General features: G+C 32.2%; 6 protein-coding genes and 1 pseudogene across 11 annotated transcripts; 2 read left to right on the top strand and 5 right to left on the bottom strand.

Moving 5' to 3' along the window:
* Nucleotides 2,239-3,588, top strand: LOC104702577 (60S ribosomal protein L30-2). 2 transcript variants are annotated; one of them, XM_010418458.2, is made up of 5 exons: nt 2,239-2,374; nt 2,492-2,597; nt 2,725-2,826; nt 3,206-3,274; nt 3,375-3,588. In XM_010418458.2, the coding sequence occupies exons 1-5, from the start codon at nt 2,354-2,356 to the stop codon at nt 3,413-3,415; spliced, it is 339 nt and encodes a 112-aa protein (XP_010416760.1). In that variant the 5' UTR covers nt 2,239-2,353; the 3' UTR covers nt 3,416-3,588. The 2 variants fall into 2 exon arrangements, with proteins under 2 accessions (XP_010416760.1, XP_019083431.1); XM_019227886.1 differs by having other exon boundaries at nt 2,716-2,826.
* Nucleotides 4,194-4,795, top strand: LOC104704943. Its single transcript, XM_010420944.2, has one exon. It carries the CDS (start codon nt 4,248-4,250, stop codon nt 4,626-4,628), a length of 381 nt encoding a protein of 126 aa, XP_010419246.1. The 5' UTR covers nt 4,194-4,247; the 3' UTR covers nt 4,629-4,795.
* On the bottom strand, nt 4,904-6,644 carry LOC104702576 (uncharacterized J domain-containing protein C4H3.01-like). Its single transcript, XM_010418457.2, has 5 exons — nt 6,218-6,644; nt 5,992-6,066; nt 5,591-5,730; nt 5,368-5,505; nt 4,904-5,271 (listed from the first exon to the last, which is right to left on the bottom strand). Exons 1-5 carry the CDS (start codon nt 6,468-6,470, stop codon nt 5,053-5,055), a joined length of 825 nt encoding a protein of 274 aa, XP_010416759.1. The 5' UTR covers nt 6,471-6,644; the 3' UTR covers nt 4,904-5,052.
* On the bottom strand, nt 6,809-9,220 carry LOC104702575 (transcription factor TGA7-like). Of its 3 annotated transcripts, none has more exons than XM_010418454.1 (9): nt 9,045-9,220; nt 8,857-8,909; nt 8,573-8,769; nt 8,382-8,471; nt 8,211-8,270; nt 8,043-8,120; nt 7,621-7,956; nt 7,296-7,526; nt 6,809-7,209 (listed from the first exon to the last, which is right to left on the bottom strand). In XM_010418454.1, exons 3-9 carry the CDS (start codon nt 8,756-8,758, stop codon nt 7,057-7,059), a joined length of 1,134 nt encoding a protein of 377 aa, XP_010416756.1. In that variant the 5' UTR covers nt 8,759-8,769; nt 8,857-8,909; nt 9,045-9,220; the 3' UTR covers nt 6,809-7,056. The 3 variants fall into 3 exon arrangements, with proteins under 3 accessions (XP_010416756.1, XP_019083430.1, XP_010416757.1); XM_019227885.1 differs by having other exon boundaries at nt 8,382-8,441; XM_010418455.1 differs by having other exon boundaries at nt 8,573-8,760.
* LOC109125495 lies at nt 11,326-12,274 on the bottom strand (annotated as a pseudogene).
* LOC104702573 lies at nt 12,101-15,861 on the bottom strand. Of its 3 annotated transcripts, none has more exons than XM_010418453.2 (14): nt 15,684-15,861; nt 15,415-15,565; nt 15,204-15,291; nt 14,986-15,085; nt 14,824-14,897; nt 14,628-14,693; nt 14,343-14,420; nt 14,019-14,143; nt 13,774-13,846; nt 13,520-13,581; nt 13,058-13,435; nt 12,808-12,907; nt 12,532-12,697; nt 12,101-12,427 (listed from the first exon to the last, which is right to left on the bottom strand). In XM_010418453.2, exons 2-13 carry the CDS (start codon nt 15,489-15,491, stop codon nt 12,542-12,544), a joined length of 1,377 nt encoding a protein of 458 aa, XP_010416755.1. In that variant the 5' UTR covers nt 15,492-15,565; nt 15,684-15,861; the 3' UTR covers nt 12,101-12,427; nt 12,532-12,541. The 3 variants fall into 3 exon arrangements, with proteins under 3 accessions (XP_010416755.1, XP_010416753.1, XP_010416754.1); XM_010418451.2 differs by having other exon boundaries at nt 14,622-14,693; nt 15,684-15,860; XM_010418452.2 differs by having other exon boundaries at nt 12,101-12,289; nt 14,622-14,693; nt 15,684-15,860.
* On the bottom strand, nt 20,844-21,392 carry LOC104702572. The gene has a single exon (XM_010418450.1). It carries the CDS (start codon nt 21,295-21,297, stop codon nt 21,067-21,069), a length of 231 nt encoding a protein of 76 aa, XP_010416752.1. The 5' UTR covers nt 21,298-21,392; the 3' UTR covers nt 20,844-21,066.

Here is a 22,693-nt window from a genome sequence, read left to right as displayed (position 1 = left end):
ATGCCTACTTGTCCATATCCATTCGTTGCATATCATAGAATTTCCACATGACCTAAATATAATTGTCAAGCGATCAAACCCGTCTAATATGTCTGATTGCAACGTTTATTTTTTTTTGACCTGAAAAAACCTATTCCTCTTAATTCACATGAGTAAATAGTATGTCCGCATATGTTCTGCTTGAATTCTTGTTCCCACATTCTTGTCCTGTATTTTGCCATACATGAATATACTCACACAAATTTCTCATAACATGATTATTATGGAACTAATGTGAACGATTTCCTAAAATATAATAAATCTGATGTTTAATGTTCTTAATATGTAAATTAGGTCATTTTGGCAACATGATTATTTGATATGATTTTTTTTTACCTTATGTGTATTTCCCAATTAATAGTATAGATTTTCTTCAATTACTGAATGAAATATTCCTTAGTTATACTAATGACAATTTAATATAAATCCCCTATATATTTAATGATCTTCGATTATTTCACCATTAGAGCTTTATAAAATTATTAAAAAGGTAACATTATTTATATTTTTGAAGATATAATTTTAAATATATATATTTTTTACATCTTATATTATAGTTATATTATTATATTACAATACATAATAAATTAATTTAATTTCAAAAATATGTAGGGGATAATATTTATCAAATTTGAATAATATTTACCAATTTATAGGAGTAAAATATTGCGTATATAAATAAATTGAATATCAGTGGTAGTTGACAAAAAAATATATATATAGCAGTGACAGTTTTATGTAATTTTATGAAATATTAAAGATGAACAATAAATTGGCTACAGAGCTCTCTGAAGATAACACGTCAGTTTTTTCTCGATTTTGTTTCTCTTTTAATATATAGGGGATTATCTAAGAAAATTAATGTTTTTTTCCTGTTTTTTTTTTTGATGAAAAAAAGATAATATATATATTTTTTTATTTCTTAGTCTACTAATTTATATTACCCTTGTTCTAGCTAGTGTGATCTCATTATGTATGCGCTGTGAAATATGTGAGAAATAAAAGATTCAACTCTTGTATGTTTTTCTCTCTTTATTAGTGAGTTTGAATCTAAATGGTACAATAGCAACAAAAACTATCGCAAACTCTTAGACTACATGGTGTATAAAGGGGGGGGGGGATATAATGAGTGAATCTTATTATAGGGGTGAGGTGCCTCTCGATGAAGGATCTTCAAAAGGAAGGCAAAGGCTAGGGTTCGTAATTTCGAATGGAATATTCTTGGATGTTACTAATGTATATTTTAGTATTGTACATGACGACGACCACCTGGTCTCAGTTTATGACACATGTAGATTTGTTTGTTTGTGTTATCTCGGTTGTTGTTGTTACGCGCCGACAAGGAAAGGAGACGGATGGAGATGGAGATGGAGAGAGAGAGAGAGATCTTCAATGCGAAGTTTGCTCTCTCTGTCTATGTAATTTAGAAATATTTGACTGACCGATTTGCATATGCCGGATTAGAACCTTCGAATATTTTACTCATTCTACTAGTAAAATTTCTTCTTCTTGTTTTCCAACCTACCACTTATATACAAAATGATACTACAAATTTTTGATAGAAAAGAAAACAAAAAGTAGTAAAATTGGTAGACCATGTTTGATGAACCACAAGGTTAAAATTATACAATCTAAAAGGGAGGAAGGCATCATTCATATTCTGATTTTTACGGAAAATGGCAAAGTAGTAAGTACCAAAACAATATGTCATGTTTCGCAGTATACTCTGAACTGAGAGATGAATAATCAGTTCATCCCATTTATGTATATAGAAATAAAACTCATACATTGAATCGATAGAAAGAAATAAAATTGGAATACGAATTGTCCTGCACCGGCAAACAAAAATTGTTGAAACTTGAAACATAAACAAATCCTATGCATGTATATATGCCAGAAATAAAAACAAATCCTATGTTTATCTAATTAACCTTATCCTATCTATTTATGCGTGATATATTCATATAAAAGTTTTGAACTATTCAAATACATTTCATGTCGACAAAATGTTAACCAAGACATGTACAAACTGGTTTATGCTGATTATAAGTCGTTAACTTCACCTAAATGGACTAAATTGATTCATTAAAAAGTTAACAGCGAATTACAAAAGTATAGAAAATATAAAGGGTATAATCGAAATTTCACAAAAAAACTGAGAAAGAGCAAAACCCTAGAAGAGAAACATTGACACAGAATATAAAACGTGAAGCGGCGCTTATTCGAGTTTGGTCAGCGTGCTCCTCCTCCTCCTCTCGGCTTCTACTCCACCGCACAGGTCCAAACAAACATTTTTGATTCATCGCCGGCGAAAATGGTGACTGCCAAGAAAACGGTTCGTCCTCTCATCAAAGTTTTTTTTAATCATTTTCTCCTCATCTAGGTATCGTTTTCGATCTCAGTGTGTCCAACGATGACTAAAACAGCTTTTATGCTTTTTTTATTATTGCAGAAGAAGTCTCATGAGGGAATCAACAGTAGGTTGGCCCTTGTGATGAAGAGTGGTAAATACACTCTTGGTTACAAGTCTGTTCTCAAATCCCTCCGTGGCTCCAAAGGTGTGTGTGTGTGTGTGTAATTTCGTCGAACACTTGGTGTGCATACCTAAAAAAAATGTTATTAACTCTCTTTATTCTTCTTAGATGTTTGTTGTTTATTTCTGGTTTTTTGTTAATGTTCTCACAGGGAAACTGATTCTAATCTCCGCCAATTGCCCACCTTTGAGAAGATCAGAGATTGAGTACTACGCTATGCTCGCCAAAGTTGGTGTCCACCACTACAATGGAAGTAAGTTTCTTTCTTCTTTGGGTCCAATTTATTGATATAGTTTCCTCCCTATTAGGTTTGGTAACTGAGAAATGTATAATCAATCCTAAGTAGATTACAAGTGTGCATATATTGTGCTTCTTCTATGTAGCATTAAGGTTAAAGTGTTGATCTTTTTGTTTGATCATTGTAAGCTTGAATTTGCTATTGATGTCTCACAGGAGTTACATGTTTTTTACTTAAATACCAAATTGACTCTATTGTTGGTCACAAACATGTTAATCATCCTTCAGTATCTAGTAGCTTTTTGACCCGATGATTATGTCTTGTTTCAAGAAACACCATAATTCAAGGCTTGACTGTGTTTTTCTTGTCTCCATCTTGATGTGTGTGTTTTCAGACAACGTTGAATTGGGTACAGCTTGCGGAAAGTACTTCCGTGTTTCTTGTCTGAGCATTGTTGATCCTGGTAAAAATAACTAACTGCTTTTTGCCATATGTATTATTCTATTGCTGGGTTCTTCATCCATCTGTTTTACTAATGATTTCATCTTTCGACTTGGTTTCAGGTGATTCTGACATTATCAAGTCAATTCCTGGTGATCAGTGATTCAATTTTCCATCTCCCGGACTTTTTTTTTATCCAGTTTTGTATTTGAGAGCCTCTCAAAGTTTTTATGAGCTATAGACATTGTGTTTCTTTTTCGTCAAATTTTATTCTATTAAGGACCAGATACGACAGTTTTCGCATTTTCTTATGCAAACATTACAAAAGTTTTCGCATTTTCTCTTCTTGAGATAACAATTACTAGTCAATACTCAAATACCATTACCGGAAACATTCAGCTTCTGATTATAAAACCGAACCTAACAAAACATTCTCGTTAGTCTAATCTTTTATTCGTATTACGGTAGTAGAAAACTTATAAACTCTTTTCCCTAATTAAACAAAAGCTTGTAAACTTACACACTGTTTGGGGTTCATGAATATACGTAACCTAGACAGTAACGCAGCCACGACATTGTATGTCATGTTTTTGTGGTGTTGATTATGATCACCTAGCCTTGTAATCGTGACATTTGTAAAAAAAAGTTATAGGATAAACACATATATGACCAAATGGAGAAAATAATCCAGTGTATTTTTTTTTGTTCAGTTGTTGATGTCAAGCTGTATAGTTTTCATTTGTTAACACATAGTAATTCTTATTTGTTCATTTTATCCACAAAATCAAAGGAACGACACATGTAGTTCTTTCTTTTTATTCGGTCAATACATGTTATTTATTTCTTAGTATACGTTGCTTAGTTTCTTATAGAGAAAACTTCAAAATGCAAGTAAAAAATGAAAGAATCTAACTTCTATTTAACCCAACACTTACTTTGCTTCGATCCATAGAAAGAGAAATAGAGAAAGAGCCTTAAGAAAAATCTCCATCGTAATGGCTCTCAATACTTACTATCAAGACACTGCGACCCTCGTGACGTCCTCTATCTCCGACAACAGAAACTACAATGCGACAGAGAGCTGCTTCGACGCTTTCTCTGACAAGACAGTTGATGTCAGTGAGAGAAGAGAGGAGAAAAAGGCTGTGGCGCCTGAGACACACCCGCCGACGATATTTTCGTCGAACGTTCCGTCGGTGCTGAAGCGAGAGTACACGAGTGACGGTCGGCTTTTACTTAAGGAAGAGAAAATGCGTGGTCGTCACGAGTATTTGCGAGCTCACAGATCCAATGGTCGTCTCATTCTCCAGCTAGTCTCTCTTGATGATGATGATGATGATAATCGTGATTCAGATGTTAAGGATGGTGATGAATGATCATCACTTGGAAGTCAAGTTACGTTCACAAATTCTTTTATAAATTTCTGAATTAGCGTTCCGTTTAGTTTTGGCGGGTTCCCTTTTACCATGTTCTTGTAATCTCCGAAACTGAAATGGAATGATAATAAACAAATAATAGATTTGGGTATCTTCTATGCCCTTGTTCGTTGGTCAGTGTAATTTGCTTTGCTTTGGTCTTGGACCTCTTCGTCATTGCGATTGGTACTACTACTAGATCTGTTCTGTTTCTCAGGATGATTGGTACTTCCTAATCAAGAAATTTGATGGTGAACTGTACAGTGAGGATCTTGTAATTTAGTATGATATCTACATTTATGTTTTACTACAAGAGAAAGAGAACGTGTTTAATTTACTTGAAGTAGAGAAATCGAAGATGAAGCTTCCAATATGTTTGGAGATCTTACTTGGTTGATTCTTCCTGTTCTTCTTCTTCTTCGAGCTCGAGGCCTTCTGCTGCTAATAGCTGAGTGATGAGCAATTTCTTATCTTCCTCTGCTTTCTTTCGCATCATATCTCTTTTCTTCAACACCAACGTGTGTCGCTTTAAAGTGCTATTGAATAACTCTCTCGATGCCTTCTTCTCCTTCTCCAATATCTTCCTCTCTTCTTCCGGATCCACCTATTAACACAAGTTTACAGATTCAACACAGAGCAAATGAAAATTAACTACTTTGTGAAAGAAGAACAAGCTCATAAAGACTTTCTTATTTCTTACTTTAGAACGAGAAAGACGACGAGCACGTAGATTTATCTCAAGCTGTTGTTGCTCAGCCCAAGCTGCAACCGCCATGTCACCTCTCTGATCAAATGCTTTACGCTTTTTTATCAACCATTCCATCCAAGCTTGAGATGCCTACACAAACCCCAACATCTCATCCTCAAAATTTCCAGAGATAAAGAAAAAAAAGGAAAGATACACAAGTTTGTGATTCTTATACCTTCATCGGATTCACTCGGTTATCCATATCATATTGTCTTTTCTTTTCCGAATCCATGAGCAGCTCATATGCAGCCTGAATCTTAATAAATCTTGCTTCTGCTGTCTCTCCTTCTTCAAGACTCCCTTTTCCATCATAAACTACGGAATAAAAAATAGAGCTACAACTTCGTGAGAACAAAGTACAACTCCCTTATACAAACGAAGAGTGTCTTGAATCTAACACAATAGAGTGAGATGTATATAAAAACTGACTGTTCTGGCTACATGCACTGATAATAAACAGAAGGTTTTGGCCAGGTCATACGTTGCTATAAACCTCACAAACACACTCAACATCTGAATCGCAGTTCAATAAGGAGTTGTTACAAATAGCTCTAACTAAAGATCCAGAAAAGGTACCATCAGGATGATAAAATTTGGCTAATCTTCTGTATGCCACCTTGATCTGCTCTTCCTCTGCATCTCTATCCAACTCTGTATCCAAAACCAAACAACATACAACCCACAATCAAAAACAGGAAAACACAAGACAAAGAAGAGCTTGTCCAATTCTTCTGACACAAACAGTAGCCAAAACAACAGAAGCAATTCCAAAATTGGTACAAGAGTCGTAAGTTGTATTTACCGAGAGTATCGTACGGGGACTGCTCTTGGCTCCAATTCGAAGCCCTAACGAGAGTCTTCCTCTGATTCAATCGAAACCAAAGATGATTCGAATCTTTAGAAGACCTAAACCAAGACGACTTCGATACCCGAGTTCTAAAGCAGAGGCTTTTATTAATCGAAACCCTAAAAAGTGATCGACTTTGGTGTCTGTTGCAACACACGATCGAAGAGAACACTGTGTGTGGTCTACAAATAGCTCTCAGATTGCTCATAACTTCCAAATTCCCCCCCCCTCAACTCAGAAACCCGATGAATTTTCGTATACCCAGAAATCAAAATTCATATAATTCGAATTCCCCCTCTCTTAACATGAACAAAAACGTATTTTTTTGGCTGAAAATTCCAACCGAACGAATTTTCTCGGAAAATTTCACAAAAAGAAAAATCAATTCCCGGGAAACTTTTTTTGTGTGGACGACTGAAGCGCAACGAAGAGAAAAATTACAAAAATACCCTTAAAGTTTATTGCAATTTCATATTTGGTCCCTGAACAATACATAAAATTCTACATTCAGTACACAAACTATCATATTGCTCAGATTACCAAGTATATATAAAAACAAGAAGAAGCCTTATTTGTTTTGTTGTGTACAAATCTAAAATATATTACAAAGCTTCCAACCAAATTTACAACTTCTCTGGAGAGATACTTCATATTTATAAAGCAAAAAAAAAAAAAAAAGGAACCATAAAGTTCTTCTAATCAAAGAGAATCACTCTACTTAACATATAGGCATATATATCCTTTTTTAAACATTCATTCCCAAGCTTTGTGATAGATAAGCTCGTTTTGATTCTTTAAGTTGGTTCTCTTGGACGAGCTGCCCAAAGAGAACTAAGAGCACGAAGCCTATGAAGATACTCTCCCAAAGCAAGCAAACCTCTAGCTGATTGTCTTGTCGTCAAGATCTTTGCCATTTGTTGCAACGTTTGCTGCCTTAGATGATCTGCCTGTTAATCCAAAAAAATAGTACATTCTTGAATTCTTTAAATAGAAAGATACTAAACTTTTTATGAGTTAATAATGTTTAACTTACTTGAGTCACAAATCCCTCTAATGCTTGAAGATTCTCTATTGCTGCAGCCATGTGAGCAGGGTAATCAGTGGACTCGATAACCGCATCAACCACAATGCTTTCAGCTAAACTCTGTTGAAGTTTATCGATGCCTTGAGAGAGAGCATCCTCTGCTTGTTGTGATGATTGTTGTAGGTTTCTCACTTCCAAGATTTGTTGATCGGTTAATGGTTGAAGATAAGGCATCACAACCTACCAAAAAACAAATATTACAATTTGAAATATGTTGAAAATATTGTAACGTTGAAATAGAATGTTATTAGCTCGGATTGTGATAAAATTTTACGTTTAAAAGCTCGGATGGACGAAAGCCACCAATCCATTGGAAGAATCTTTCTGTGGAAGTTCGCCACATGCCCGATATCAAGTAGAAAACATCGGCTTTAGCTGCATTAGACTTCATTCGAAAAAGATTTGCGTAATGGTTCAAGCAACTCTCAACTAGCATCCTGAGTTCTATGTCGCTTATATGGGATTGCAGCGCTATTCGTATTTCGCTAACTCTCCTGCTTTGTTCTTCAAGCCAGTGTGAATATTCCATCTCAAATGATGCTATCCCTGTGTTTATACTCCCAGCTGCTCCTAAATAGCTTGAATTTGATGAGTTGCGTACGCATAGTCCCTTTAAAAGAAACATATAAGTCAATAATGAAGATAGAAGAAACTCAAAACAGAGCATTTTGAACAAATCTTTACACTTAGGCTCACCTGTTGCTTAACCTTTTCAAGTTCTTGCTCTAGTTGCGATAATTTTAACCGGCTTTCTTCTAACTGTTGAACATAAGCCTAAAAAGAAACAAAACAGAATTAGTAGTAACTAACATAACATAACATAACTATATGAGATTCAATAAAAAGTGAACTTGCTTTTTTTACCTTCTTTCTCAAACGACTTTTGCGAGCAGCTTCTCTGTTTTGGGCTAAACGCCGTTTCATCTATAAGAGAAATGAATATCAATCAATATCACAAAAGCAATCTTTATGTACTTTCTTTTTTGGGAATTTTCTATGTAAAATAGAATGAGTAAAGCATTGTTTGTTATAAACCTTATCATGAATCCTGCCATCATCATCTTGATTATCATTACTAGAAGGTTCGGCTTCAATCTGGTTATGAGAAGAAGAAGCGTAATTCGTCTGCTAGTAATATTCAAACCAATTAGCAAAGACACAAGTAACAGACAAACCATCAAAAAGCAATTAAAAAAAAAAAGGTCCAAGTGAGAAAATTCTATAACCTTGATGTTGTTTTGATCATCAACTCTAGCATCCACCTGAATTATGGAAGAAGTAGCAGTATTGGGACTATGATCGTTGATATCGGATTTGAAAACATTCCCCCAACCGACAATTTGTTGAAATGGTTCATAGATGCCCATGTCTCTTAAAGATGCAAGTTGAGTTGGAGAAGAAGAACTCATCATCTCTATATTCTCTATATAAAGTAGTATTAATTTACAATCTCTTAAACTCCACAAAGAAGAGAAATAAAGAAAATAGATGTCTTTTTCTTTTGACTTACCTTCAATAACAGATCCAATGATAGCTTGCTCTTAAAAATTACATTTACTCTCACTGATACAAACCATAAACAGAATAATTTCTTCATCATTTCAAATAGAGACACGAGAAATCAAATTTCTTCAAGATCCAAAAAACAGAGAAGGAGGGAAAACAAGAATATTTATAAAGGAGGGAAAATTCACAAACCTTGATCGATAAGCAGAGAGATTCATGAAGAAGTTGAGAGATGAAGAGTTAAAAATCAGTTTGTAACACATTTCTTGTTAAGCTCTTTTGATCAAACAGAGATATTTTTCATTCAGAGACCACACAAGAAAAGAAAAAAAAAAGATAATCAAATGGAAGAAGAAGTGTTTTGAGTTCCTTTGNGTGTTTCGAGTTCCTTTGGACACTTACTGTCAAAAAAAAAATAAACTTAAAGGTCAAGAGTTCCCATCATGTAAAGAGAGGAAAGAAAAAAAAAAGATTTTTTCTTGTTTCTTGTTTCTTTTTTTTGTTTTTCTTGCCTTTACTCTCTTTTCTTTATTTGTGTCCATCACGGCATCATCACCATTAGAATAATAATCAAACTTAAAGAAATAAACAAATCAATTTTTAAAAAATTAAAGCAACGAAAGGTTTAACGACAAAACGATAGAAAAGATGAGTTCTTTGGCAAAGCCGAGGGTGACCCTTATCGTGCGCTTGTATTTCTGAGGTACGCACAACATGATGTCATCAAGCAAGAGCTGAGATATCTTCCGACGTCGACACGTCCCAAGGTTCTGGTGGTGAGTTTATTTGCATATCTTTTTTTTTTTGTATTCCAGAATTGGAAAGAGTCTTATGTTTTAGGGATCAAATAATAAATAGTTTTGAGAGACCAATTATGCTTTTTTTTTCTTCCGTTTTATTTTTAAAAATTTGGTATCGTGCTTTTCATTGCAGCAACACCAGTTAAATTATAACTTCTTTTGTTTACGTAATATATTCACTGTAGCACAGATGAAACTGTTCGTTGTGGCTGGCTATGGCTATAGATATCCCAAATTATGGACAACCCATTGATTTGAACCCCATTCTCACATCTTTTTGTATGTGTACGCATGCTGATGGGTATGTAAAAGAATCAATGTCTTTTTCCCTATAAGTTAGGCTCATATAGGTGGTACAAAGATGTATGATTTTCTTTCTTTCTTCTAATTTTTATTTTATTAATGTTATGTTTTATATACAACTTTAGGTTTATTTTGGGGGGACCATAAGGGGTTATGCAGTGGCGTCTTTATGCTTAGTCTCCTTCCCTGACTTAGTGACAAATAATTGGAGCTTTAATGGCCTACCAAACGCAAAAGATAACATTGTTTAAATCTCTCATTTATTTTTTAATCATGGATCTTAATTAGTTTGGAACCACTTGTGTAATAAAATCTGTGTGTTCGACAAAGACAAGCATGTCTGTTTATATATTTTTTTTTTGATCAAGCTTGTCTTGGTTTTACTTTAATAAAGAGCCCTTCTATATTTTTTTCCAATCAAAAATTCTATATAATATGATATATATAGATCGGTGCGGTGATACGAAAATATATAAAACCAAAGGAAAAACAATATTGTATGATACTATGATCATGTCAGAAATAGCAATTCGCATCGCGAAAGATCATATATATTGTGGCTTGATTGATTGGTACATCGAAGTTTTCTAAACTTACCGATATAACTTAGGCCTGGTCAAGAACCTAGATATCTATTCTAGATGTATAGAAACTATAGATTAGATAACAGAATATTATAATTTACAACCATGTAATTTTCTTAGTAGTTCAGTGTACCTCAGATAAAATCATTTACTCCTATAAATTATCGAGAAAATATCCATTAGTCATATAGACTATATATGATGTATCTATATGCATGCATTCTTAGATATCATTGTTACGTGTTATAGTTGAGGAAGAAAAAGATATATAGTATGATCAACAAAGTTACGTACACACATTTCTACTTTAATTCATCACGAAGACACGATCTTCCACTATTTCCTTATCTCATTTATCCTTTTCTTTTTTCGTTATGACTGCAAAAGTTATTTATTGCTTTTCTCGTTATCTTTCTTTGTACTTTTTTTCCCTCCCTTATTTCTTACATTCTTCGCAAGTACACCTGAAAAAAATCTATCTTTCAAGTTTGACATCTATTGCACAAGAAAATAGTTTCTGCTTCGGAGTAATTATTCACTTTCTTTGAAAATAAGTACTTTAAGAAACTATAAACCGTACTTATTTTTCATATGTTTTTTGGATTCGTATTATGTAATATATATTATTAGTACTTTAGAATATAAACTTGGAATCCCATTCTCGATGGCTTAAACCAATGACTAGAGCCACTACACGAATATGATTTATGGTCCGAAGAAACTATAATATAAACCGTATAGACTGAGATTATTAAATAGGAAGACAATCGATGAATTATATATAGGTTAGAATTGCATATAGTAGTAGTCAAAAAATAAACCTGAAAATAACCGAGGTATCGTATTCGTATACGCATACGAAGAAAAATCAAAGAAATATCGTATACTGAGCAAAATCAAAAAGGACGAAGCTATCATGCCTTGAGATTCTTCTTGTGCACGAATGATCATCAGGCGTTCAAAAAAGAGGAAACAAATATAGAATTCGAATATTTGTAATATTGCTACATGAAGAATACTACATGATAAATATTCTCAATACATTACAAAACGAAAGAGGGAATATAAGAAAAATAATATTAAAGGAGGCATAAATAGTTTATATACTAGTTCCTTTTATATAAACCGCATGTCGTTCAAAGATTCGAACTTTGAACTGAACTGAGACTGATTCTCTTTCATTATTATTTCGCATTCCCAAAAGAAGAAAAAACGAAAGTAGATTCTATTTATGTTGGTTAAACATACAGTACTCTTAAGTACAACCACGTGATTGGTAAACTTGTACTACTAATCTCAAAATTAACACAAAATCTTAAATGATATTCCAAGTTTTTTACACTAACAGTTCATCAATTTTCAATTAAAAAAAAACTTACAAGAAAATTTACAAATATATTTTTGTTTTATAAAAACGTTAGGAGAAAATACCACGTACAAGCACTTACAAAAATAGAACGTTTATATACAAATTTTCGTTTTTGTCAATTATGAATAACTTCAAAAGCAAAGGAGGGTGATGGGTTTGTATTATCATTGCTTTTGTTCCCATTGTGTGGTATTTATGAAAAAGGAGTAACTTTGTTTTATTTATTATATGTATAAATGTTATTATGGTGTCCTTTCCTTTTAAAGCCCAAACAAGGTGGAGGATATTCTCACGTCACAAGTGCACATGACTTTTATCGTTGGTAGTATTATCAAACTCCATTCGGATCAGTGACTCTTTCACCATACTTTACTCCACTGACTTAGCTCTCAAACAAAAACATAAAAAGCCAAGTCATTGCTAATTTACGTAATTGTTGTATATGTGTTTCATAATTACAGCACAAGTTATCAAGATTTAAATTTATAAGCACCCTTAGTTTTAGTTCCCAAGGTATGCCTGCAATAGAGAATGTTTTGGGTATGAACATTTATTTGTCAATCTCGAGTATTAAAATAAATGTAACAATATGGATTAAAAAAGAAGAAGTAGATCTTGTTTACCTTGAGATGATCAATACTTATTATTGGGATCATAGGGTTGATGTGAAGACTGAGGATGCTCAACCAAATTCCATCCATCAGTAGAGTTTTTATCCTTCTTCACATCAGGAAACTCCACCATGTAGCTTGGATCTCGGTTTGGAACATTGTAGTAACTACTGTTCCACTACAAGACAGATATGAGAAAGAGTCATATCACATACATAACTAGCTACGGTTTTAGTTCTCGAGACGAATCCATAACTCTAATGAGAATTCGAGAACCACAAGTCATACCGATGTTGGCTGAGTATGAGAGCTGTTCAGCAAGGTGCTGGAACTTGACGAGTTCAAATTCCACACGGATTTGTTCGGCTCCTGTCTTTGCTTGTTGGAACTGTAAACGTCAGAGATGTTAAGTATGGTGTGCCTAAATTCGGATACAAAGCTATGTGATACAGATAACCTAATTGTTTTTCCCTCTGTGTCTCAAGTCTTTTCATAATGAAACAATTGTTTGATTATAGGTGAACATTTTAAGCTTTACCTTGACAAACCGAGGGAAAGAGCAGACTGAACTTCCTTGAGAGAAGATAATGTGGCCAGCAACTTTGCAAATGTTTCAAAAGTCGAGGCTCCAGAAGGAACTTCGCGAGATAGGGAACTGTATCCATACACATTTAAGTGAGCCACACTTTGCTTAAGATGTGCAATTCCTCTCTGAAGATTTCTGAATGTTTCAACAGAATGAGGAGAGCCAGAGGAAAGACTGGCAACGTCAAGGTCAAGGTCATGATAATCGTCTTCTACACTTCCATCTGATTTCAATGATGTGACACCAAAATTTGTATCTCTACCCGTCCACGAACTTTTTCCTTCGAATGAGTAGTAATCATGGGATGGTACAAAAAGGGGATACTCATTGCTGCCCATAAAAAAATTAGATCGCTTAATTCTCTAAATTTAATGGAGACACAAAACAATCCCTGTTATGTCGTATATAATTTACCTTGGAGAAGACGGATGAGAGTTCCAATAAGAATCTCGTTGCCATATTCGTGAACAAGAACCCTGGTTATACAGTAATGCCCGATTTTAATCATACTTGGTGAATTAATTTCAAGATGAACAGTAATATAATGTCAATATCCACGAATTATCTCCCATATTTATTTCCTAGGCAAAAATTTATGCAGCGAGTAGTGTTATCTTCAAAGACTGAGGCAAATGTATAACATAAAATTGAGTGAAGGAGGCATCTACCCCGAAACCCAAGTTATGAAGTGCAGGCGCTGAGAGCTTATGGACAACAAGATTTAGAAGCTGAACCATGTACCTGATCCAACCACCAACCATGGAATGTTAAATCATCAAACTACCAAATCAAATATCAAAAATAATTATGAGTACAATGGTCTGCAGGAGTATAATATTCACATATCAGATCTTCATATATTATAACTGTTCATGTGCCACAAAATGACTATTTAAAGACGAGGGCATATTACCCTAGAGAGGCTGAGAGCTCTTTTGGCGGAACAGAGAGTGGGTTGAGACCTTGTGGTAAGAGAGCATTGCAGATTTGATCATACTGTCCAAAGCACCCATCTTTGTTCTGCCCCTCTAGTTTCACCTGAAAAGAATAAGATTCAGTAAAACCATCCTAGAATATGTGTTCGATAACACAACAGCCTAAAGAGAGTCCAAGTATTCCTCAGGAAGAAACAAGACATGTTCTACCAACTTCTTTTTGGTAAAAGAAGAGATATGGTCTATAAAATCAGTAATTTAATTAACTAAATAGATAAGTGCCAAAAATTTGATCTCCTTACCCTTGATAGAGGGAATAATTTGCATATCTGTTTCATAACCAAAGCCTGTTTATAGAGGCGTTCTGAAGTAAGGTCAATCTGTAAATCACAAATGCCGGCTTAGTGTTCATAATTAGACATATGAGACACAGATAATGATGTAAGAAAATTGAGACACAGATAATGATGTAAGAAAATTGAGACACAGATAATGATGTAAGAAAATTGAGACACAGATAATGATGACTATAAGGACTAGTTCAAGCACAGAATTAAAGTACGATGAAATGTAGATCTTACATATACCAAGTAGTGATTGCCAATAGTATCAGAATAGTGGTTCTCCAATTGGCGAACACGAATCTTCTCCAACTGCAGAAATGAGAGAGATAGAGAAAGATAATACTGTTTACATTAGCCATGGAAAAATCAGCTTCATACAAATCCTTTTCAAGAGAAAACGCAGGAATTGGAAAAAGAACAAAAAAAAGTGTCACATTACAGCAACGTTAGTTGATTCGATAATGCCATATCTCTCTTTCAGATTACGAGACAGACTTCGTAATGTGTTTTTGCCTGCATCATGAAAATGGTACACTTAGACTACGTAATTTGAAGGCGATGACTGAAAAATTTCTTAAGAAAAGAGAGTGTATATTCAGACTTTGCTGCAACTTCTCCACTTCTAGATGGAGCTTCTCCCGCAACCTAGCAAGCTTCTCATTCTGAAACCCAATCCAACAATGTTGACTAATAGCTTTATCCTGGTCAGCAGTGAAAAGCACACACACGGGCATCAGACATCAATTATATATACAAGAAAAGCAAAATGAATATCAAATCAGAAGACTTCAAACTCAACAATGAGCACAGAATTTAAACCTTAGTGATAAGCAAGCCACTCAATCTCAAGTATGAAACCTCCCGACGGCTCTTCAACAAGTCCAACTTAACTTTGCATTCGTTTAAACTGTACATAGAGCCAAAACAAAAAACAAAAGTAAACAATCAAATCGGAACTTGTTCGAACTGGAGGATCCTGTACTTGGTTCAACGATCATATCAAATTATCAGAAATTGATTCCAAACATACCTGAGATTAACACAAGCTACGCAGATCGAGGCACGAAACGAATTGTAGCAAACAGCACATTTATTAGATTTCTCCATCGATCCTTCACCGACGCAGATCAAATTCCCCCAAATTCCAAGGGTTCAGTGATAAATCTAAAACGCAATCAAACCTGTCGATTCCACGATATATTCTCTAATTTAAAATCTGAATAAACCAATCCTAAAGTTCGGGTACATAGCTAAACAAGGAATTTTTGAAATCCGAAGAGACATTGAGTTCGAACTAACCGGAGTGGATCCGCCGGCGCCGGAGAACTGTAGCGTCTGGTATAGAAATGAGGATGAAGCGGGAAGATGTGAGAAGCGAAGGGAGGAGGAGGATTGAATTTGAAGGATATAGCGTCATTGCGTGAAGCAGTGGAGAGCTTTACGAGAGAGAGAGAGAGAGAGAGAGAGAGAGAGAGAGAGAGAGAGAGAAACGACTTTTTTTTTTGACGAATTCAAGTTTTTTTACGTGCACATCATCATCACACCTTCCTCTTCTTTTCCTACTGTTTTACACTTTTCCAACCCTTTTCTACTTTTTCAATTTTCACCCTATAACTCTTTTCTTTTTTCTTTTTTTCGTTATTTGTCTCTTAACTCTTTAAATTGCTCATTCACCCCCTTTCGATTTAATTTCTAGTATTTTGTTGTTAATGGTAATCTACTAATCTTAATACTTCCCAATTATACAACAAAATGTTCTCGTTGTAAATATATTTTTACATATTTTGGCTGAAACGTAAAGTTTATCAATTTCACTGCCTACATCTATATAATAATTAATACAGGATTTTGTGAAAACCAGGAGAAAATAAAAATGTATACAGGATTTTGTGAAAACCAGGAGAAAATAAAAAAGTATGGGTCTGATTGGTGAGCACCTTTAAACGAGGCGGTTAAAAAATTATCGGCGGTTGTAAAAAAGGCGGTTAAAAATAAAACGGTTAAAAATAGTGGATAGAAAAGATGGTGTGATAAAAGAGAGCGGTTGAGTATATTTAGATTGATTAGTAGCATTATAGCGGTTGAGTAGTACAAATTATATTAAATTATCAAAAATTAAAAATAAATTTAATTAAAAAATAAAAATATGGAAGATAAAATATTTATATAATGTTAAAAAAATTACCAGGTTAAATTTATTGTAATGCACATGTAAAATTAATTTTTATAGACATATTAAATATCTAATGATATAATAATTAATTGAACAAATCATATACATAAAAGTAAGGTTTCACTCTCTCCTTATTGGTCAATTTAACATTCCTTTTTAAAGAATAGTTATTTTTAATTAAATAAAAATATAATAATGTATATTAATCTATACTTTAAATCCACACTTTACTACTAAATTGTAACTGCAATTACATAAATTATAAATTGACTATTTTTCCCATTCATTTTCATTCAAACAAATCATCATATATATAAAAGTAAGGTTTCACTTTCTCCTTATTGGTTGATTTTCATTTAATACTTTCTATTTTTTTTTATTTTTTTATTTGCTTTCTAATTGTTTAATTGCTTTAAATAATATTTAAGACCCAATTAACACAATGCATTTAATTCATACATTAAAATAAAATTATAACTGAAAATAAAATAAATTATGCATTAATCATATTCCACCACTCAATTTTATTCAAACACAATAAATAATATTTGTAACTCCAATAATTCTAAATGTAACTTCCATCAATTCTTATCATATAAATAAGCATTGCCTCATTCTCTCATATTGACATTTTTTACTTTCTCATTTTCACATTTTCTCATTCTCTTCCACAATATCTCAAATAATTTTTTTTTAATGTTCTCAATTTCTTATTTTTGTTGTAAGGGTTACAAAAAACCAAATGAAATATCATTGTAAAATTTTAATGCTAAATTTTAATTTTAGAGACTACATGATATATATATATATATATATATATTACATTGTTTTTATCTTTAAAGATTCATCTCCATTATCTAATTTGGATTATCATCTTATAAGTAATTATTCTCTCCTTCTTTCTCACCAATATCAAATGTTGTTATATCTAATATGTGTTATAAGAGCTTGATTCTATATTTTAATTTAGAAAGTATTATATATAATTAACATTGTTTTCAATTTTTATTTTATTTATATAAAAATAAAATATTTCTTTTATATTTCTTGCCTTTCTAATCTATTCATATTTATTTTTAAAATTTCCATAGCTAAATTTAAATTCACATTTGTTAGTTTTAACAAAGAATCAAGTTTATTTGAGAATCTGTTGGTTTATTTTCATTATCTATTTTATATTAGCATCTTATAAGTCATTATTTTTCATACTCTTACATATTCACCACACAATAAGGTCATGAAGTTGAAAAGATTCATCTCTAATTCTCTATGATGTACTCTGGTTATCTCACATATTCATGTATCATTTATAATAATTTAGAATGATCAATATAATTATCCATTTATAAAGTCTATTTTATTTTGTAAAGTCTATTTTGTTTTGTGATCCTATAAATAAATATATATATATATATATATAAGTAAGGTTTCACTCTCTCCTTATTGGTTGATTTTCATTTAATACTTTCTATTTTTTTTATTTGCTTTCTTACTATAAATTAAATTGATGAGTGAAAAACAAAAAAAAACAAAAGGATTGAAGTTATTCTTGAGGTTTTAAAAAACCTTTAGATTGAAGTTCATATAATTTTTTTAAAAAACTAATTTAGTTTGTCATTTCAAAAGTAATATTTTCAATTTGGAATATTATGTGTGAGTGTTGAGTTTATATCAACAAAACAATCAAAAAGTGTAAGTTTAAATTTTGATTGAGCCACTTGGTATTCCCTTTCTTTGAAGTCAAAAATAAATTAAAATATTTATTAATAATTAACCCACTTTTAAAGGCATTTAACTCCATTTAACTCTACATTTAACTCAAATGTAACTCCTACCCAATAATTTTACATTCATTCCTCCAACTAATATATTTATCTTTCAAGAAAAAATGTTTTTGGTAAAATTTTAATATATTTTTTTTATTATTTTAATTGCTTTAAACTTTGAAATGAGGAATATTCTATATACAATAATTTTATACGTAGTTACTAAATTTTATGATAATTTTATTTGATTCAATATTACTATACTATACAGTCTTATGTTTACAATATCATTAAGAAAAAATCTTTAAATCAATGTTTAACCTCTATAAAACATGATCATAAACATAGAAACTCTCATATTAGGAAAATGTTTAAATTTCTATATTGTTATTTATATTAATATAGCTAATCAATTTGTAATAATTTTTTGTAGTATTGGTTAATTTTTGATTTATAGAAAATTTATATATTTTAAATTTTGTATAATAAATAATCATACCAAAAAAATGTTGACAGGAGTGTTATTTTGAGAAATTACTATAAATTTTTTTGAGATTATACATTAGTAAAACAATATTTTAGTTTAAAAAAATTTAAGAAATATAATCAAAACTATTATGCATATAACCAGGTATTGCGTGGACTAATTACCTAGTACTAAAATAATACAAAAGAGGTTACTGTACAACCACCCAAAACAGCGTACCATGTAAAGGAGAGTTTGCAATCACTCTTTCAACCACTTAAAATCTATTTTGAACGCTCATTATAACCACCAAATCCAACTAATCTAATAAACCGCTCTCTCCAAATGCTTTGTTGATTGGTGAACATAAGAGCGGTTAGTTTGCAATATGTTGTATGAGAGAGAGAATACACGAAAACATATACTACTTTGATGATAATAATACCTAACTTTAATACAAAATAACTAAATTAAACATATGTCAACTTGGTACGGAACATATTTAAGGTAATTGTGTTGTCGTTTGCTTTTTCCTTTTCCCTTTTTTTTTTCTTTAACTACGAAGGACAATTGGAAATTTCTAATCTAGATTTCGTATATGCTACGAAATCTAACGAGAAACAGTTAAACTAACTGTTTGTATCGTACTTTTAACATATTTTGAATTCTATGAAAGTCTGATTGGCTGAAAGAAAGAAAAAAAAATCGTCCTTAAATATTCAGTACGTACCTATGTAGATATTTTGGTTTAATTTTTCACTACTCATACTTTTTGAACATCCACTAATTGTCTTTATCTTCTTATTAAACCTCACTACTTTTCCTTTTAAAAGTGTTTTCCTCTATATCTTTTTCATACTTTTTGTTTCTTTGTCATTGTATATAGTTTTCTTTGGATAAATATATATTGTGAACAACTCAAACTTAATTATGGTTTATGATTTTATATATAAAAGGGAAAAAACCCAAAAAATACGTCATCTAATTTTTTTTGCCGTTTAATTCTTCTAGTTATTAAATTTTCCAAAAAATACCCGGTTTAATTTATGTTGTCTTTAAAAACCTTCATTTTATTAATAACGGTAGATTCATACTTACGACATAACGACTGTTATCTCTAATGACGGAAATATTAATCAGGGTTAAACTATAACCCCACATGGTTAATTAGAGAGAACTAAAGACATTGTTGCCTTCTTCTTCTTCCCCCAAATCGATTTCGAATTTTAGAACCCTATAACCCTAAAAGCGATTTTTCTTCTCAAACTTCAAATCCTGAATTCTTTTGATTGCGATGATAGTTTTCGTCTGAGTAGTTGCGGTTCTGGTTGATTGTTTGTTGTGTTTGTTGCAAGAATCGACTGATAGATGAGGTATGAAACCATTGTTAATTTCAATTGTAATGTTTAGGGTTCCAGGGTTCTAAAACTCAAAATCGATTTAGGGGAAGAAGAAGAGGGCAACAATGTCTTTAGTTCCCTCTAATTAACTACATGTAGTTATATTTTAATCCTGGTTAATATTTCCGTCATTAGAGTTAACAGTCGTTATGTCGTAATTATGGATCTACCATTATTAATAAAATGAAGGTTTTTAAAGACAACGGAAATTAAACCAGATATTTTTTGAAAATTTTAATAACTAGAGGAATTAAACGGCAAAAAAAAAATTAGATGACGTATTTTTCGGTTTTTTTCCCTATACTAAAAGTCTAAAACCATGTTCTAGATATGTTTCTATGCGAGTTGCAGTCGCATAGAAGAAGATATAGTACCTGGACCGTTAATGATAATTATTAAAACTAAGACCATATATGTCAAAAGTGTCAAAACGGTTAACCAACCAACCAATTTATGTTTTGGCTCTTTCATTTTCATATGCTTATTTTAAAACATATATAGATACAGTATGTGTGTGTAATATACAGTCGTTCAAAATAAAACACAAAATATCGGAATTTCTGAAAGTATGAAATCATCGTGCAACTCACTTTTTAGTTTGGTTTGGCATAAAACATCATCAACTAGATATATACGGTATATTTAGGGAATGCATTTATCCAAAAGTTAATAGTATTTATAATTTCTCATAATTTAAGTTCATTACATTGGACGCTACAAGTACAACGTTTACGTCGTATTAAATAAAAATCACTCAATAAAGAAAAAGAGAAGACACTAGAAAAAGCCAGAAAAAACTACGCCATGAAAGTAAAAGAAGAAAAAAAGAAAAGATATATATGGAAAATATAGAAAAACTTAATATTTTATATGGTCATCACTCAATCGTCATGGGGTCCGAAACTTTAGCAGAGCTTTTCTTCATTCCGGGCTTTCCAAAAAACAACCGTCCGAATCGTCTACTACTCCCACCAGATTTCACAGGCGCCTCCATGAAACTTCCTCCCCCGATCTTCTCGTCTCCCTCGCCTCCGGTAACAGCCGGTTTCTTCATACTCTCTTTGTGAAACTTCCTCACCGTGTAAACCTCTGCTATAGCTAGAGACATCCTTTTAACAGTTTAGAGAAGAAGCTGAAAAGGCTAAACAAAAGCTGTTCGTTGTTTTGGTTTTTTTGTATTTGGAAAGAGATGAAAAGTGTTGTTGTTGCATTTTTTGGGGGAGAGGTTTGGGCACTTATTTATAGTCATTTTGTGGGGTCTATTTTTCTGAATTTAGTGGAGGTTTTTGCCCACGTCATATACGTACGTATACATCTACTTTGTTGTACATGTGTATTTGTATTTTGACGCGTTGAATATTTTTAAAATGTAGTTTTTGCCGATCGGAGCAAGTTCAAGATTAAGAACAAGAACTGATACGAAATTACTAGCTACAAAAAAAAATACACAAACTCTACTTAGGTTTTGTAAATAAGGATCATATTTACAGAGATAACTGCAAATAAGATTACATACTGTATAATTCAAAACATGGTTTGATGACAAGCTTAGTGTGAGTTGGCATCATGATGACTTGGACCTCAACTAATATATCTGGCCATGAGAGGAGACAGTTACTAGCTTATTTAATTAATAATTTCATTTTTTTGGGCAATATAACTTAATCTATATTTGAATATGAATAGCTAGCTGATGTCATGAACAGTACTATTTTTGTTGATAAAGTGAACTGTTCTAGTACTGAAATGAGTTATATATTTAAATATCATTTCGTTTTAGAATTTTCGAAAGCACATACTCTTTTGATTACAGATTTTGATCCAATAATATACTGATTAGCAATGGGTTTACAAAAAACAGAATAAACTAGAAATGCAAATTTATCTCTACAGTTAAGCAAAATGGTACCGGAAACCCAGATCCATAACGCTAATTAGAAATTATAATTGATCGTAGTAAAGTATGATGGCTGCACGTTAATTAGACAGTCTGAAAACAATTAACTAAAAAAAAGTTCTCAAGATTCGAGTGATAATCAAAGAACATATATTGGAGAAGGTCTGTCTGAGAGGAATCTGACTCGGCCGCCAATTTAGCTTCCAAATGACAATCAAATCGACCACAACATCCATAAACGTGTCCAAATTAACAAAGCCAAAGAGTTAACATAGATTTATTAGTATACCTAAAAAATTATATGCCAAATCTATATATATATATCCTATTTTTATTTCTATCATTTTTTCTCATTGCTGGTAGTGTAGTGGACTTCACACTCATCTGATATATATTAATCATTTGATGAGCATATTTTTTACTTTTTGTTTCCTTGTTTATTAATTTTATTTGTCTGAGCTCCGGTTGTTTTATAGTCACGTTTCGTTTACTTAACTCAGACAATTTTGTTGTTCGCACAATCTAACTATTTGAGCGGTAATATCAGATTTTGTTCGATATATTCTTTCGTTTATTCGTTTCCTTAAGAAAAAATGGTCAAAGATTC

The sequence above is a fragment of the Camelina sativa genome, chromosome 7 (assembly GCF_000633955.1).
Source record: "Camelina sativa cultivar DH55 chromosome 7, Cs, whole genome shotgun sequence".
NCBI classification, from domain to species: domain Eukaryota; kingdom Viridiplantae; phylum Streptophyta; class Magnoliopsida; order Brassicales; family Brassicaceae; genus Camelina; species Camelina sativa.
The sequence above is the reverse complement of the archived record's forward strand: the minus strand, read 5'-3'. Positions and strand labels throughout refer to the sequence as shown.